Raw genomic sequence first — 17,799 nt, forward strand, 5'->3', positions numbered from 1 at the left:
AATGGCACCAAATCAGAGGAGGAAGGCAATTTAGACAAAGGTACCAAATGGACCATCTTAGAAAAGCGATCACAAACCACCCAAATGACCGACACCTTTTGAGAGACGGGGAGATCCGAAATAAAATCCATAGAAATATGCGTCCAGGGCCTCTTCGGGACCGGCAAAGGCAAAAGCAACCCACTGGCACGAGAACAGCAGGGTTTAGCCCGAGCACAAGTCCCACAGGACTGCACAAAAGAACGCACATCCCGTGACAAAGACGGCCACCAGAAGGATCTAGCCACCAAATCTCTGGTACCAAAGATTCCAAGATGCCCAGCCAACACAGAACAATGAATCTCAGAGATAACTCTACTAGTCCATCTATCAGGGACAAACAGTTTCTCCGCTGGGCAACGGTCCAGTCTATCAGCCTGAAATTTTTGCAGCACCCGCCGCAAATCAGGGGAGATGGCAGACACAATTACCCCCTCTTTGAGAATACCCGCCGGCTCAGGAACACCCGGAGAGTCAGGCACAAAACTCCTTGACAGGGCATCAGCCTTCACATTCTTAGAGCCCGGAAGGTACGAAACCACAAAATCAAAACGGGAGAAAAATAACGACCATCGAGCCTGTCTCGGATTCAACCGTTTGGCAGACTCAAGATAAGTCAAATTCTTGTGATCTGTCAAGACCACCACGCGATGCTTGGCTCCTTCCAGCCAATGACGCCACTCCTCGAATGCCCACTTCATGGCCAACAATTCACGATTACCAACATCATAGTTACGCTCAGCAGGCGAAAACTTTCTAGAAAAGAAGGCACATGGCTTCATCACTGAGCCATCAGAACTTCTTTGCGACAAAACAGCCCCTGCTCCAATCTCAGAAGCATCAACCTCAACCTGAAACGGAAGCGAAACATCTGGCTGGCACAACACAGGGGCAGAAGAAAAATGACGCTTCAACTCCTGAAAAACCTCTACAGCCGCAGAAGACCAATTGACCACATCAGCACCCTTCTTGGTCAAATCAGTCAACGGTTTAGCAACAGTAGAAAAATTAGCGATGAAGCGCCGATAAAAATTAGCAAAGCCCAGGAACTTTTGCAGGCTCTTCACAGATGTCGGCTGAGTCCAATCGTAAATGGCCTGGACTTTAACAGGGTCCATCTCGATAGTAGAAGGGGAAAAAATGAACCCCAAAAATGAAACCTTCTGAACTCCAAAGAGACACTTTGACCCCTTCACAAACAAGGAATTCGCACGAAGGACCTGGAACACCATTCTGACCTGCTTCACATGAGACTCCCAATCATCCGAAAAGACCAAAATATCATCCAAATACACAATCAGGAATTTATCCAGGTACTCTCGGAAGATGTCATGCATAAAGGACTGAAATACTGATGGAGCATTGGAAAGCCCGAATGGCATAACCAGGTACTCAAAATGGCCCTCGGGCGTATTAAATGCTGTTTTCCATTCATCGCCTTGTTTAATACGCACAAGATTATACGCCCCTCGAAGATCTATCTTGGTGAACCAACTAGCCCCTTTAATACGAGCAAACAAATCAGACAGCAACGGCAAAGGATACTGAAATTTGACTGTAATTTTATTAAGAAGGCGGTAATCAATGCAAGGTCTCAAAGAACCATCCTTCTTGGCCACAAAAAAGAACCCTGCTCCCAACGGTGATGACGACGGGCGAATATGGCCTTTCTCCAAGGATTCCTTTATATAACTCCGCATAGCGGCGTGTTCTGGCACAGATAAATTGAACAATCGGCCCTTAGGAAACTTACTACCAGGAATCAAATTAATTGCACAATCGCAATCCCTATGAGGAGGTAGGGCACTGGCTTTGGGCTCATCAAATACATCCCGATAATCCGACAAAAACTCAGGAACTTCAGAAGGAGTGGAAGACGAAATAGACAAAAATGGAACATCACCATGTACCCCCTGGCAACCCCAGCTGGACACAGACATAGATTTCCAGTCCAATACTGGATTATGAACCTGTAGCCATGGCAACCCCAAAACGACCACATCATGCAGATTATGCAACACCAGAAAGCGAATATCCTCCTGATGTGCAGGAGCCATGCACATGGTCAATTGGGTCCAATACTGAGGCTTATTCTTGGCCAAAGGTGTAGCATCAATTCCTCTCAATGGAATAGGATACTGCAAGGGCTCCAAGAAAAAACCACAGCGCCTAGTATACTCCAAGTCCATCAAATTCAGGGCAGCGCCTGAATCCACAAATGCCATAACAGAATAGGATGACAAAGAGCAAATCAGAGTAACAGACAATAGAAATTTAGACTGTACCGTACCAATGGTGGCAGACCTAGCGAACCGCTTAGTGCGCTTATGACAATCGGAGATAGCATGAGTGGATTCACCACAGTAAAAACACAGCCCATTCCGACGTCTGTGTTCTTGCCGTTCAGCTCTGGTCAAAGTCCTATCACATTGCATAGGCTCAGGCCCATGCTCAGATAGTACCGCCAAATGGTGCACAGCTTTACGCTCACGCAAGCGTCGATCGATCTGAATGGCCAAGGACATAGACTCATTCAGACCAGCAGGCATGGGAAACCCCACCATGACATCCTTAAGGGCTTCATTCATTCCACTGAGTGAGCACAGACCACTTTCTAAACTTCTGACAATATATCCCTGCTTCATCCTGACCCTGACACAGAGCCAGAAAGATTTTCTCTGCCTGATCCACTGAATTAGGTTCGTCATAAAGCAATCCAAGCGCCAGGAAAAACGCATCAACATCACGCAATGCCGGATCTCCTGGCGCAAGGGAAAATGCCCAGTCTTGAGGGTCCCCACGTAACAAAGAAATAATGATCTTTACTTGTTGAACAGGGTCACCTGAGGAGCGAGGGTTCAAGGCAAGAAACAATTTACAATTATTTTTGAAATTCAAGAACTTAGATCTATCACCAAAAAACAAATCAGGAATAGGAATCTTAGGCTCTGACATCGGATTCTGAACCACAAAATCTTGAATGTTTTGTATCCTTGTAGTGAGATTATCCATCCAAGAGGACAGACTTTGAATGTCCATGTTTACACCAGTGTCCTGAACCACCCAGAGGTAAAGGGGAAAATTGAGACAAAACACACTGCAAAGAAAAAAAAATGGTCTCAGAACTTCTCTTATCCCTCTATTGAGATGCATTAGTACTTTGGGCCACCTGTACTGTTATGACCTGGTGGTCAGGACAATAATGGACCTGGTGGTTAAGAGCACACGGAATGACCTGATAATTACTGATAATAAAGGACGAGCTCTGGGACGTGGGAACTCTGCTGACCGCAATCCCTAATCCTATCACACACACTAGAAATAGCCGTGGATTGCGCCTAACACTCCCTATGCAACTCGGCACAGCCTAAGAAACTAGCTAGCCCTGAAGAAAGGAAAATAAAGCCTACCTTGCCTCAGAGAAATTCCCCAAAGGAAAAGGCAGCCCCCCACATATAATGACTGTAAGTAAAGATGAAAATACAAACACAGAGATGAAATAGATTAAGCAAAGTGAGGCCCGACTTACTGAACAGACCGAGGATAGGAAAGGTTACTTTGTGGTCAGCACAAAAACATACAAAAAGACCACGCAGAGGGCGCAAAAAGACCCTCCGCACCGACTCACGGTGCGGAGGCGCTCCCTCTGCGTCCCAGAGCTTCCAGCAAGCAAGACAACAAATTAAATAGTAAGCTGGACAGAAAAATAGCAAACCAAAGAAATACAAGCTGGAACTTAGCTTCTGATGGGAAGACAGGTCACAAGAACGATCCAGGAGTGAACTAGACCAATACTGAAACATTGACAGGTGGCGTGGAGCAAAGATCTAAGTGGAGTTAAATAGAGCAGCAGCTAACGAATTAACCTCGTCACCTGTGAAAGGAAACTCAGAAACACCCACCAGAGGAAGTCCATGGACAGAACCAGCCGAAGTACCATTCATGACCACAGGAGGGAGCCCGACAACAGAATTCACAACATGCGGAGACTGAGCGTCTCCGCAAGATACATAGACATGCTGTGGTCTAGAAAGACGCGCCGCATGTGCATCTCCACAGGGAAGCCGCGGGCGCCGGTGCCCACATAGTGGACATGGGATTCCTTGAAATCTCATCCACTATGCTATAACATCAGGACGCTGCGGACTGGACGCTGCGGATGTACACAGCGTCCAACCCGCCACGTTTACTAACTGTGGAAACATACTCTTATATGTGTCTATGTATTGTACCTGTGAGTTTGATGCAACAGATACAGTATATGTGAATAAAGTCTTCACTGGGGGATGGGCTCAGGGGTCAGTCCCAGCCTGGATCTGTTACAGCAGTGATGACTGGAGTGTTGGTCCCATCAAAGAATAGACCCAGTGATTTAGTGACTGTGTTCCTGAGCTCTGAGCACTCTGGTTGGTGCTGTCTGTGGATGAGAATCCTGCACTGACCAGACAACACAAAGCTTCGGGGGTCACAGTCAGTAAATCACTGCTTCTAGTCTCTGACTGCAGCCCGTGCCTCCTCTCTTTACTCTGCTAAACAATCCATCACATTAGGACCATTCTTTACCTCCTGTTCAGGGGGTGATTGAGGTCCTGCACACAGCTGCAGCTTCCATCCAGCCATGAGCTGGAAGTGTGTGCAGGGAGAAGGTGCCAGACAGGACGAGCCGGGAGGAGGAGCAGCTGTGAAGAAGACAGGAGATGTCTCACCTCTGCGCACGGTATCCTATCATGAAGCCGCACGCTGGCAGCTTCCTGTCTCGCACAGCCACGGCGCCGAATGATGATGTCATGCAGCTGGTGCTGTGTGAAACAGGAAGCTGCCAGGAAGCATCCATTCCCTGCAGCTCCACTCCGCTGCCATTTTCTCTTGCAGGCAGCGGAGCTGCAGGGATTGCTCCCTGCCCGCCGCACAAGAGGGCAATCAGGCCAGGATAACCTGTCCTGATTGCCCTCATTATTAGCCGCCCTGCAGGGGCCCCCAGGAGCCTCCGGGCCCCGGTGCAGTCGCACCGGTTGAACCGGCGGTATGTCCGCCCATGAGTTTATGCCTCTTTTTCCCTGATGATGGTTTGGGGGATTGTTGGTTTTGAACCCTGAGACTATCACAGAGCAGGTGCATTTATACGGAGACTTGATTACACACAGGTGGATTATATTTATCATCATTAGGCATTTAGGACAACATTGGATCATTCAGAGATCCACAATGAACTTCTAGAGTGAGTTTGCTGCACTGAAAGTAAAGGGGCCGAAAAATATTGCACGCCCCCTTTTCAGTTTTTGAATTTCCACAAAAATTTTAAATAACTAATAAAGTTCGGTCAACTTCACAATTGTGTTCCACTTGTTGTTGATTCTTCACCAAAAATTTACATTTGGTATCTTTATATTTGAAGCATGATATGTGGGAAAAGGTTGAAAAGCTCCAGGGGGCCAAATACAGTACTTTCGAAAGGCACTGTATATACATACTGTATATATATATATGTGTGTGTCACTGACATCTATACATCTATCTATATATTCTACGTGTTTATCTATTATATCTATTCTATTCTAACCTGTCCTGCTGTGATTTTACTGTATGCGACAGATGAATTGCCGGCTTTTCAAAAGACATCGGTGCGCATAAATCGCATGGTCCGTGTGCTGTGCAATTTTTTTCTCGCACCCATAGGCTTGCATTGGTGAGTCTTGGCCGAGTCTCGGTGACAATCACAGCCTGCTGTGATTTCACATGCACGTCGAATACGCATGAGAAAAAAATGCTACTGTGAGCTGCCCCATAGATTAACACTGGGCCAAGTGCTATGCGAGCATAGCACTCGGCCTTATTCTACGGTAGTGTGACTCTGGTCTAACACTAAATTACTGCATCTAATGAAGTTTTAGGCCAAATGTATAGTTTGCAGATATTTGGAAAATTCTGAAGGGTTCACAACGTTTTAATCATCACTGTATAAGTTTATTTTTGGAAGGAATTCTATTAATACTAAAGTGACTATATTATGAGTGTCTCTTTGAAGTGCTCTTCATGGTAATAAGGGAATCCATATTCCCGACACTGAATTTTTACAGGTTTCTAGGCACTTAGCACTGGTAAAGCTATTTTTAGTACAGAGCCTTGCTAAGATCGGTGATGTTTCAGACCTTCCTTCTGAAGCTGGTCGTAATTGCTAAAAATATGCAATGTATGAAGATGACATTGGTCATACGTTGCCCAAAATCAATGTCATTCACAGCTTTTGGATCCATTCCAGGAAAAGGATTTGTTAGTTATTAACAACGCTGGCAGTGGTCCTGGATTTGTCAGGGTGCGCATGTATAAAAATGGAAATTGGTTTCCGAATCTGAGCCATTATAATGGACTTCACTTCACATAGCTCAAATGGCACCATGTAAATCTATTTGTATATTCAAAGCATGAACACATGGGTGGTATTCCATCGGCTGCGATAGTGAAGTTAGGAGTCGGATGATCATTTCCTTGTATGTGAACATATATTGAGAACCTTATATGACCTCAACAAGAAGTGGAAATGTTTACATATGTATCCTGCTATTCCCTTCAAAATGTTACAAGATGTACGCTATGTATAGGAAGATCTGATTATCCCAGACTAATAGATTTTTTAGAATACATTTCTCGAGAGTAAACATATATGCCTAAGTATTTATTTTACTTGCTTATATAGGAGCATTAATTAGCACATCTACTATATTATTGTCTAAGGGTCACTTCCGTGTTTATGTCTGTCCTTCTGTCTGTCTGTCTGTCACGGATATTCATTGGTCGCAGCCTCTGTCTGTCATGGAAATCCAAGTCGCTGATTGGTCGTGGCTGTTTTGCCTCGACCAATCAGCGACAGGCACAGTCCAGAAGAAAATGGCCGCTCCTTACTCCCCGCAGTCAGTGCCCGGTGCCCGCATACTCCCCTCCGGTCATCGCTCACACAGGATGAATGCTGGCGGTAACGGACCGCATTATGCCGCAGGTAACGCACTCCGTAACCGCTGCTATTAACACTGTGTGTCCCCAACTTTTTACTATTGATGCTGCCTATGCGGCTGTGTTAGCCAAGTGCTAAGCATTGTTTTAGCAGATAGCACACGGCCCAGTGTCATACTATGGGGCAATGCGGATCTGCGATTATTTTTATTTATAATTTTTTCATGCTGTTTTGGCATGAGAAAACAATCGCATCATGCTGCGAGTGGCTGCGAGACTCTGCTCACATGCACCGATACAAGTCTATGGGTGCATGTGGAACATCGGACTGCATTAGGATGTCATCCCAGTGCAGTCCAATGTACTCGCACAGAGTCAATGGAGAAGTTAAATTCTCTGTCTTCTCCACTCTTGTTTGACAGAGTTTGATCCGACTGACATTAGTAAAAAATTGGTCTGATTTTGATCCAGAAAAGTAGGACAAGTGTCATGTGAGCACAAAGCGATTTTTCTCACCTAGCATCCGCATTTCATCCGTATGTAATCCGCATGCGTTGTGTTTTTAGCATCTTCTTTTACATACAGTAAGTCTCTGTGTCATTTCAAGCTAGTTTACTAATAACTTATATGCAGATATAATGAATAGGATAGATAGATATCCTATAGGCATATAATTTCACAATCCCCATCATATAATAAACTTGCACCTTATGGTGTAACTATTTTATTTGGTTAAAAATAAATTCTCCAGACAATCTATGATAAGGGCTTCTGCCCAAAAAATATGTCAGGATGGGCAATGTTTTTTAATTGTCTGGACAACTTTTTTTTAACCATGTGAAATAAAGTTACATATTTTTTATCCATACGGCCATTTGGAACCTTTTCTTCCTTTTTTTTTTTTTTACATTTTCTCCGGTGGTCAATGGTATTGGTCTATTGGATCCATGGTGTGATGACAAGGAGCAGCGCTACATTTACCACATAATGAAGTTTTCCCAAATTTTCTTTTTTTGCTTCTTCCAAAAAACTTGCACCCCTTAGTGCCTTTCATGTGCACTAAAGGGTGTGTAGCCTTACTTAACCTATTGAATAAATAAGCAATAGATAAAATAATGGCTGGCCCCCCTATTTTTGATAACCAGCCAAGGTAAAGCAAAAAGGTGCAGGCTTATATTAACCGGCTGGGAAGGACCTTGGTTTTGGGTCCCTCCAAACCTAAAAATACAAGCCCACAGCTGCCCCAGAATTGGTGCATCACATGAGATGCGCCAATTTTGGAGCTTTGCCCAGCTCTTCCTGATTGCTCTGATGCAGTGTCAATCGGGGTAATGGTATTTGGGCTTGATGATAGCTGCGATTTGTAAAAAATCACAGCTGACATCAACCTCTAAAGGTAGTTATCACTTTAGTAAATCAATACGTTTTTCACGAAGGGCCCAGTAGGCTTGGATTTCTTCTTCCCTTAATAAAAAAGGCATGTCTTTAAAAACTACATTTTGTGTTTACTTGTGTTATCTTTTTCTAATATTTACATTTGTTTGGTAATCTGAAACATATAAGTGTGTCAAACATGCAAAAGAATAGGAAATCAGGAAGGGGCAAAGACTTCTTCATTGCACTGTATATCAGTCCTGCAGAACATGTTAGAGATTACAGTACAGTTACAGTGACTTACATCTGACATTCTTTCTGGTGGAGTCATTTGATTTTCCCATCTTTTCCATCTGGCCCATGCCAACCTGACAATTTCTTCCAGCCACGACTCAGCTGCAGAGGTTACAACAAAAACAATTGACTTTTCCCAATTCCTGCCCTGCCCCCATCTATTCCAAACCTGCACAAACTCCTCATCCTGCTGATACTTCAATGCTGAGCTGCTTCTGCCGTATGTGTCCCTATTACTGAACCTACTGTGTGGTACTGTGTGCCCTCTATATGGTAAAACAAACCTCTAGGATATATTAGTGCCCTGTGCAAGTGCCCTAGAAAGCAGGGCTTATATTTTTCCCCTAGAAATAATAATGTCGTATATATGCCGCTTTGAAAGTCACAATAAACTTAGTACCCTATTACAAGTGCCCACTTAACACTTAAAAATGTCCAAGTCCCTCCTGGAACAGCTCCCCCCTACACAGTATGATACTCTCCTATACACATTATAATGTCCTCAAACTTTATAGTAGCCCCTACATAGTATACTGACCCGTTATTAGCCCTAAAAATCATAACACTGTATGATGGTCCTCACTGTACAAAAGCCCCACATTAGCACCCACACTGTATGATGGCACCCTCACTGTATGAGGGCCCTCACAGTAGTCCCCATACTGTATGATGGCCCCTTACTAAACCCCACTTTGCATCATAGCCCCCTAAGTGGCCCCCACTCTGTATTATGGTCCCCTAAGTAGCTCCTACTCTGTATAGTAACCACCACACTCTGATAGCCCCCTTAGAGGCTATGATTATGTTTGATCTATGCACCCCATAGTCCTCAATACAGTACAATGCACTCCACATAGTATAATGCACTTCCTACAGTCCTCCACATCGTATAATGCACTTCCTGGAGTCCTCCACATAGTATAATGCACTCCCCATAGTCTTCCATATTGTATTCCTCCTACTGGAACCCTAGATTCCCCTTCCATTGCACTCATACAGTATGATGTCAACAAACGTACCCCACAAACAATGTGAGATGCCCCCACAGTGAATCCTCCACAGTATCTTACACACACACACACACACACACACTATGATGACCTTACTGTACCCCACCAATCAATTCCCCCAGAAAAGTATGGTGACTCCAACACAGTATGATTCCCCAATTGTGACCCCATTGCAGCCCTCCATGCAGTATAAAGAGCCTGTATAGAGTATAATGGCCCCATATCTCTCCACATTGTATAACGGCCCCCACATAGCCCTCCACACAGTATAAGTGACCCCACACAAACCTTCACACTGTATAATCACTTGCATACAGTTTAGGGACTCCCACATAGCCCTCCAAATAAGTGTAGTATAGTATAGTTAACTCCCCATAGTCCTCCATATAGTATAATGCACTCCCATAGGCCTCCATATAGTACAATGTATTTCCCATAGTGGTCCATTCAGTATAGTGCACTCACCATAGTCCTCCATATGGTATAATGCACTACCAATAGTCCTCCATATAGTATTATGCACTCCACATAGTATCACAGATGTGTCAATGGCTGCAGACCATTGCACTGCATCTGCCGGCAGAAGGTCTCAGCATGGGTGATATTTTCTATTTGCACTTGTTGAGGCTTGGAGCTATTGCAGTTGGCTATCTTCCAACACTCGGGCAGCACGGTGGTGCAGTGGTTAGCACTGCAGCCTTGCAGCGCTGGGGTCCTGGGTTCTAATCCCACCCAGGACAACATCTGCAAAGAGTTTGTATGTTCTCTCCGTGTTTGCGTGGGTTTCCTCCCACATTCCAAAGACATACTGATAGGGATTCTAGATTGGGAGCCCCATCGGGGACAGTGATGATAATGTGTGCAAACTGTAAAGCGCTGCGGAATATGTTAGCGCTATATAAAAATAAATAAAGAAAAGAAAAATAAATAAAGATCTTCCTCCTTGGTGTTGCTTGAGGACATCTGTTTCTCTCTGAGTCTTCTTAAGCTAAGTGTTCCCTTGTTTTGTGTATCCTAGCTGTCTTTAGCAGCAGTGGGGATTGACTAGCGCACATCCTTTCCTTCTTGGTGCAGGGCTTATCACCAGGGTCAGTTGGCTATCTTCCTCCTTGGTGTTGCTTGAGGACATCTGTTTCTCTCTGAGTCTTCTCAAGCTAAGTGTTCCCTTGTTTTGTGTATCCTAGCTGTCTTTAGCAGCAGTGGGGATTGACTAGCGCATATCCTTTCCTTCTTGGTGCAGGGCTTATCACCAGGGTCAGGCAGAGATTAGGTATCCTGTTTGGCAATAGGTGCGGAACCTATTTAGGGATGACAGGCAGGGTGACATTAGATCTGTCTAGGGGTCTCCACTCCCCCTTCCCTAGTGTTTGGTTCCCTTTCCCTTATCTCTTTGTGTTGCACTTAGTCTATCCTACACTGTGTGTGACACATAGTCCTCCATACAGTATAATGCACCCCCATAGTCCTCCATACCATATATTGAACTCCTTACTGTCCTACATATAGTATAATGCACTTACCATAATCCTCTATATAATATATATATAATCCTCTATATAGTATAATGCAATCCCTATAGTCCTCCATATTGTATAATACACTTCTCATAATCCTATACACAGTATAATGCACCTCTTACAGTATTCTGGTCACCAGTGTGTTCCCACTGGCTTAAAAAAATCCAATACTCACCTCTCCTCCTCATTCCCCCATAGCTCCAGTTTCTGCAGTGAGCATTTTGAAATGCTGCACATCTCAGCGTAGCATACACACCGATACATTTAAAAGTAGCAAATGTCCACATGGGCCCCTCTGGCAGGGGGACTCAGGTCGAATACACAATCTCCAAAAATAAAACTACAGACATGAATAGCACCAGACGTTAATGGTGTTTGTTTTATCTTTGAAAATCAAGGAGAGGGCGCCTGCTTTACATGACTCACAACACAAATGTCTGAATGAGGCCTTAGATTTGAACTTGGCTCATTTTTCTCGAACTATTCTCAGAAGTAGAATTTTAACCTAGAATATGCCAAATAAATGAACATTTCATGTGCTAAGTCTGACAAGCCATATCTGGTAAATAGTGTACAGAGCCTTTACATTTTGAAAGCAAAGTGGCAATGTACAATTGTTCACTGAAACTCATTGCTTATAATACTGGAATAATTGTCAGTAGTAAGTGCCTTTCCTCTGAGCCAGTCTGCTGTGATGGGCTTTGTATTTGCTTGCCTATGCATAATAATTGTTTTTGGTTTTCTTATTCAGATGTTGCCAGAGCTATACAATTGTTGGAGAAGTTGGAGAATTCAGGAGAGGTGCCAGTTCACAAGATACAGTCTCTGAAGAAAGTTCTGCAAAGTGAATTCTGTACTGCTATAAGGGAGGTATGATAATGGCTATGCATGTGAAAAAAACAATGCTGTCATTATTTTTAAAACTTCTTAAATATTTTTTTTTTTCTGTTGAAAAAGTAAATATCAATTTTGAATAATTGGTCCTCAACAGAAAATCCATTCAGTTCATCTTGACCGTGTATGGCCAATATGGCTCCCTTACTAACCATTCCAAACCCCCCAACCACCATTGCTAAAAGCAAACCCACATTCCAATAAAAACGTAACTCCAATGTCTTTGGATAATTATGGCCACAGCGGCCAGTTTATTAACAAACAAACAAAAAACATTTAAATAAACATTAGCATAATTTTATGCAAATAATTCGAGGGGAGGTTCTTGGAGCCCACCGGGAAAAAAGTTCTGGCTTCAAATTATTTTGGCAAAAACCAAAAAACGTAAAACACCTCAATTTACCCCCAGCCGTAACACCAGCTCAGGGGCACCATAATTCCCGTTTTGGGAACAATTAAACCACCACCAGCTCCCAGGGTAAACACCCCGTCCAGAGCCTGTAACCAAAATGCCAGAACACCAAACCCGTTTAACTGTCCGGAATTTCCATCAAATTCCTTCGCCGCTGAATCCGCATAAACTCCAAGAACCCCACCCCCACCACAAACTCGCCGCCCTGACACCTCAGGCCCGCGAGTGCCCCAAAGACACTAACGCTTTTTCAATTCCTTCCTGAATGGACAAGGCCCATAAATCAATCCCCACCTTGTTCAAGTGCACCCCGTCGTCCCTCCAATATTCACCAATACCCGACTCCAAATCAAAGTGCCGAACACATATACCACCATTTCTGGCTACAAACTTGGCAATTGGCCTGTTCAACTTCACCCGCGCCCTGTTGATACCCTTGACTGATCGCGCACCCCTCCAATTTTTCCGAGGAACAATGTCTGACCATATAGTTAGAACACCGGGGAAGGCCGTCCACAACCGGAGAAAATCGGAACGAATGTCCCGTATCAACTCCCTCACTGGTTTTGAAACTAAATCGTTCCCTCCTAAATGAAAAACCACGATATCCGGTGCTCTATCCAGACGGACCGCACGAGAAAAACAAGGAATCGCCCTGCTCCACACCATACCTCGAAAACCCAGCCACCGAACTACCGCATCTTTTCGGCTGAGACCCAATTGCCTACCGTCCGGCCTGGCATCCGCCCGATGCGCCCCCCAATAGACAAAAGAATGTCCAAAAATCCAGACGAGATACGGCTCCCGACCTGCAATATACAATAACAGTAACCGTTAACATAAGGCCACTTAACGTAAACAAACCAACCATTTTAGTGTCGGATATAGGACTGATAACGGCTTGAGCTCCAACGCCCAATACGCTTGATAACATCCGACCCCAAGCCCAGGCTGTCGGCCTCTGACGCTGCCCCTATCCTGAAGGAATGCGAACCGAAATCGGACCGCGAAAAACCCAAAACCCTCAAACTTTTATGCAGAATTGCTATAAATTGGAAACGGGACAAGAAGACCCCGTCCTGGTGGCACAACAATGGTCCCGTACGACCCGACCATAAAGACCAATACTCACGTAAACATTGTTCAGGGCACATCAATGACCCCGAAACTTTACCCAACACAACTCTTTTTCCAACCCCTGTCTGATCCGTCTTTGAGCGACGTATCCAAAAAACGATGCCCCCAGACCAGAAATCCACATCATGCGCCAATAAACCACCCGCTTGAACCCTGCTACGAGACACCAATTCACCTATCCGTAACGCCCCAAAAAATGCAAAGGAAAAGGCCAAACGAAACAACACCGCTTCAAAATGAGAGCAGCATATATCACCCAGAACACCACCCAAACGTTCAAGCACCTGAAACGAAATAGGCCTGCGCCCATCCACCCGTCTAACATCTCTCCTATAACCCTTCAGTGCCTGCCGCACCAAAAAATTTTTTGTCACATCTACTGAGCCCTCAAGCTTAAAACCAAAAGCTAACCCGGTCACCAACTTGTTTACTTTCGAAAACGACCAACCTGCATCCGCCGCCTTACCCACCAATGACAAAACCGCTAATGACTTGTCTTCATCAGACACCAATTCCCCCCACTGTGCCAAAGAATTCTGCCAAACATTCCAGGAAGCTTCATAAGACGCCCAGGTCTGACTCGTAACCGAGGCCCGAATCAAACGTCCCGCTCCTCCATAGGTATCTGCCACAAGTGCGAAGGGCATACTGCTCCTGCTGCGTCCGCTTCTGGTGCCAACTCCCGGAAATGCTCCCACTGTAAACGAGATAATGCATCCGCTAACGAATTCTGAACGCCAGGCACATGAACCGCAGAAATCCACGTATTGATCTTCAAACATCTTAAGACAAGTTCTCTCACTAATTTTATTACGGGCGGTGACAATGCCGATAACGAGTTGATCACGGACACGACACTCATGTTGTCACAATGGAATCTGATCCTGCGATTTTCAAACGCGTCCCCCCAAATGAATACCGCTACCACAATGGGAAACAACTCCAACAAGGCCAGATTCTTTGTAAAACCACTCGTGTGCCAGCAGTCCGGCCAGGCTCCAACGCTCCATTGGCCTGCGCAATAGGCCCCATAACCCACACTTCCAGCTGCGTCCGTGTAGATCTCGCAATCAAAATTACTTACCAGCTGCTGCTGCATCAGCAAGCGACCGTTATATTGCTCCAAGAAATTATGCCATACCAACAAGTCGTTTTTGTGCTCCTGACCAAGTCAAATGAAATGATGCGGGGACCGCACCCCCGCCGTCGCCCTGGACAACCTTCGGCAAAATATGCGCCCCATGGGCATAATCCTACATGCAAAATTCAAACGACCGAGCAGAGACTGTAATTCCTTCAATGTCACTTTCCTCAGCTTAGCCACGCGACTCACTTCATGCTTCAGCGCCAACAATTTATCGTCCGGAAGCCTGCATTCCATGTTTTCAGAGTCTATCAGAATTCCAAGAAAACTCAACACCGTACAAGGGCCCTCAGTTTTTTCCCTAGCAAGGGGAACGCCGAAATGATCCGCTACCCACTCCATAGCCGCCAAAATATTCCTGCACACATTCGAGTCAGGAGGACCTATGCACAAAAAGCCATCCAAATAATGAATGACGGATGGAACACCAGCCACTTCTCTAACCACCCATTCCAGAAAAGTACTAAAAGACTCAAACAAGGAACACGAAATGGAACAACCCATCGGTAGACATCTGTCTACATAGTAACCATCATTCCAACACATCCCCAACAACGGGATGCTATCCGGATGAATCGGAAGCAAACGAAAAGCCGACTCCACATCCGTCTTTGCCAACAAAGCTCCTGGCCCGTAAAAGCGGACCCAGTGCACCGCCATGTCAAACGACGTATAAACAACTGAACACAACTCCTGCGAAATGCCGTCATTCACAGACAACCCCTTTGGGTACGACAAATGATGAATTAAACGGAATTTATTCGGCTCTTTTTTGGGGACCACCCCCAACGGTGAGATGATCAGCCCCTCTATCGGCAAACAAGTAAACGGACCAGCCATTCTCCCCAACTCCACCTCCTTCCTCAACTTATCATTCACCACACTTGCCTGAGCCATTGCTGACCTCAAATTCTTTTTTGAAAACGGAACAACGTGTTCTGGAGGAGGGATACGAAAACCCTCCGCAAAACCCCGTGCAATAACACCAGCCTTCTCCCGATCCGGATACCTACTTAGAAAGGGGGCCATCCTTTCCAGCCTCACTGGCATCTCCCCCTTGACCGGCACCCACTGACGGCTTGCCTCTTGCTTTTTTGAAACATTTGGAAGCCCCATGCGAAACTCCGCTACAATGGGAACACACATGTTTAAATCTACAGGTGTTCCCAAACTTACACTGGCCCTCATTGAATTGCCAGCACGTTCCTGATTTTTCTTTTGATCCCTGTCCCCCCTGACCACTACCGCTATGTCCCGCCTGTTGTCCGGAGCTACTTCCGCCCCCATGAAAGGACTGCCCGTATCTGCTAGGAGCCATCACTTTTAACCAGAGCCCGATGTCCTTTTGATCCCAGCGTATTTCAGGCCTTACCGCTTTCCTCTGCCTGAACTGTTCATCATAGCGTAACCAAGCCTGTCCACCATAAGTACGATGCGCTTCACCTATCGCATCAAGATAACAAAATAAACCGGAACAGTTCTCCGGGGCCTTTTCACCTATTACGCTCGCTAGTATAGCGAATGCTTGCAACCAATTAATGAACGTCTGTGGTATAAGCCGCCACCTCCTCTTCTCTTCTTCCTCTTTCTTACTATCGTCCTTTTTTCCCTTATCAAGATTAAACTTTTCTAATGGCAGCAAAGAAAAAATCTCCACGTAATCATCGCGCCAAATCTTTTCTTTTACCTCCTTTTTTAAATGAGCCCCCAATGGCCCCTCAAAACACACATATACCTCGCCTTTTGCTCTATCATCCAACTTTACCGTATCCCCTTTATTCTTCTCCGTTTGCACGGATACAGACACTCCAGACACTGATGGCGACTGTTCGCCCACTAACTCCCCGAATCCATTGTAGACGAACCCGAAGCCCCGGCCCCAGGTAGCCAAGCCCTGGCCGGTGATACCCCCGCTTCCCTCACTACCCCACTCTGTAAACTACTCAGCAATTGCGACACGCTCAGCAATACATCCCGCAGCGCAGGCTCCGACGCCCCGCTGCTCCCCCAATGTCCGGCGCCCGCCCACACGGCGCCTGATCACCTCTAACCCCCTCACCATAAGCCCCTCTGGGCGACAAGTCAGAAATAGCATGGTACTCACCGAGCTGCGCAGGTGCTGTGTCCCTGCCAGCCGTGCGTCCCGCATCCCGCCGATCATCCCCAGCATCAGGTTCTCCGTCCGACCACGATTCTTCGGCACCATCGTGCTGCTCCCGGCCCGCGCCCCTGGCCTCCACGTCACCAGGGGGGACCTGAGCGTCAGCTGCTCCACGTTCGACCGACCTTCTCCCGGACCTGGACCGTACTTGCTCCGCCGACCTCTGTTCCCTCTCAGGTTCCCGACCACTCCGCCTGCCAGACAGTGGGGTCCCACTGCCCGCCGCTCCTCCGGGCCTGCGCTCGTCTCCCGCCGTCCTCAGCTCAGATGCCGCCTGCACCGCAGCATCCGCCGTCATCCGACCTCCTGCACGCCCTCTGCCTGGCCTTTCTCCTGCCGTCCATCTTCCGCCGCTCGCCGCACCTTCATTCGTACCGCCGGTACCCGCCGCACCGGACGTCCTGCGGCTGCGCTCCGGACTTGCCGCCGCTGCACTCCTGGTCATCGGAGCTGTGGGCCGCGCTGCTGCCGTCCTCACTCCCGGCGTCGCTCTTCCACGCTGCGCGCCTCTCCTGCTCCCCACACCAACCGGCCGGCAAGGAGGATTCCTGCCGGAGGGAGCACAGCGGAGGGGCTCCTAGGCCTGCGCCGGCTGCGCGTGCTCACCTCAGGTGAGAGTCGCTGCGGAGGCCTCGTGCGCCGGCCTCTTCTGCTGCTGGGCTCCGGTGCTCCCGCTGCTCCGAGCAGCGCCCCCAGCTGCTCTTCCAGCCATCCTCCTCTTCTGGACCTGGCTGCATCTCTCAAGCGCCCCACCAAAGTATCCACCGACTCCATGGCTGATCGCTCACCAGGCCTTTTCAGGTAGGGAGAAAGGCTGTGTGGATGGCTGCTCTCACTAAAATCCTGAACTGCCAGCTAAAAGTGTGCCC

General features: G+C 46.6%; 1 protein-coding gene across 4 annotated transcripts in view; it reads left to right on the forward strand.

The window, feature by feature from the left end:
- Positions 1-17,799, forward strand: part of LIN7A (lin-7 homolog A, crumbs cell polarity complex component) — a 140,325-nt gene that overhangs the window by 80,164 nt on the left and 42,362 nt on the right. For all 4 annotated transcript variants that reach the window (XM_069764426.1, XM_069764428.1, XM_069764425.1 and 1 more), the window contains exon 2: positions 11,934-12,052. In XM_069764426.1, the coding sequence (XP_069620527.1) occupies positions 11,934-12,052 (119 nt within the window). The remainder of the gene's footprint in view (positions 1-11,933; positions 12,053-17,799) is intronic.

This window comes from Ranitomeya imitator, chromosome 4 (assembly GCF_032444005.1).
Source record: "Ranitomeya imitator isolate aRanImi1 chromosome 4, aRanImi1.pri, whole genome shotgun sequence".
Lineage (NCBI taxonomy): Eukaryota > Metazoa > Chordata > Amphibia > Anura > Dendrobatidae > Ranitomeya > Ranitomeya imitator.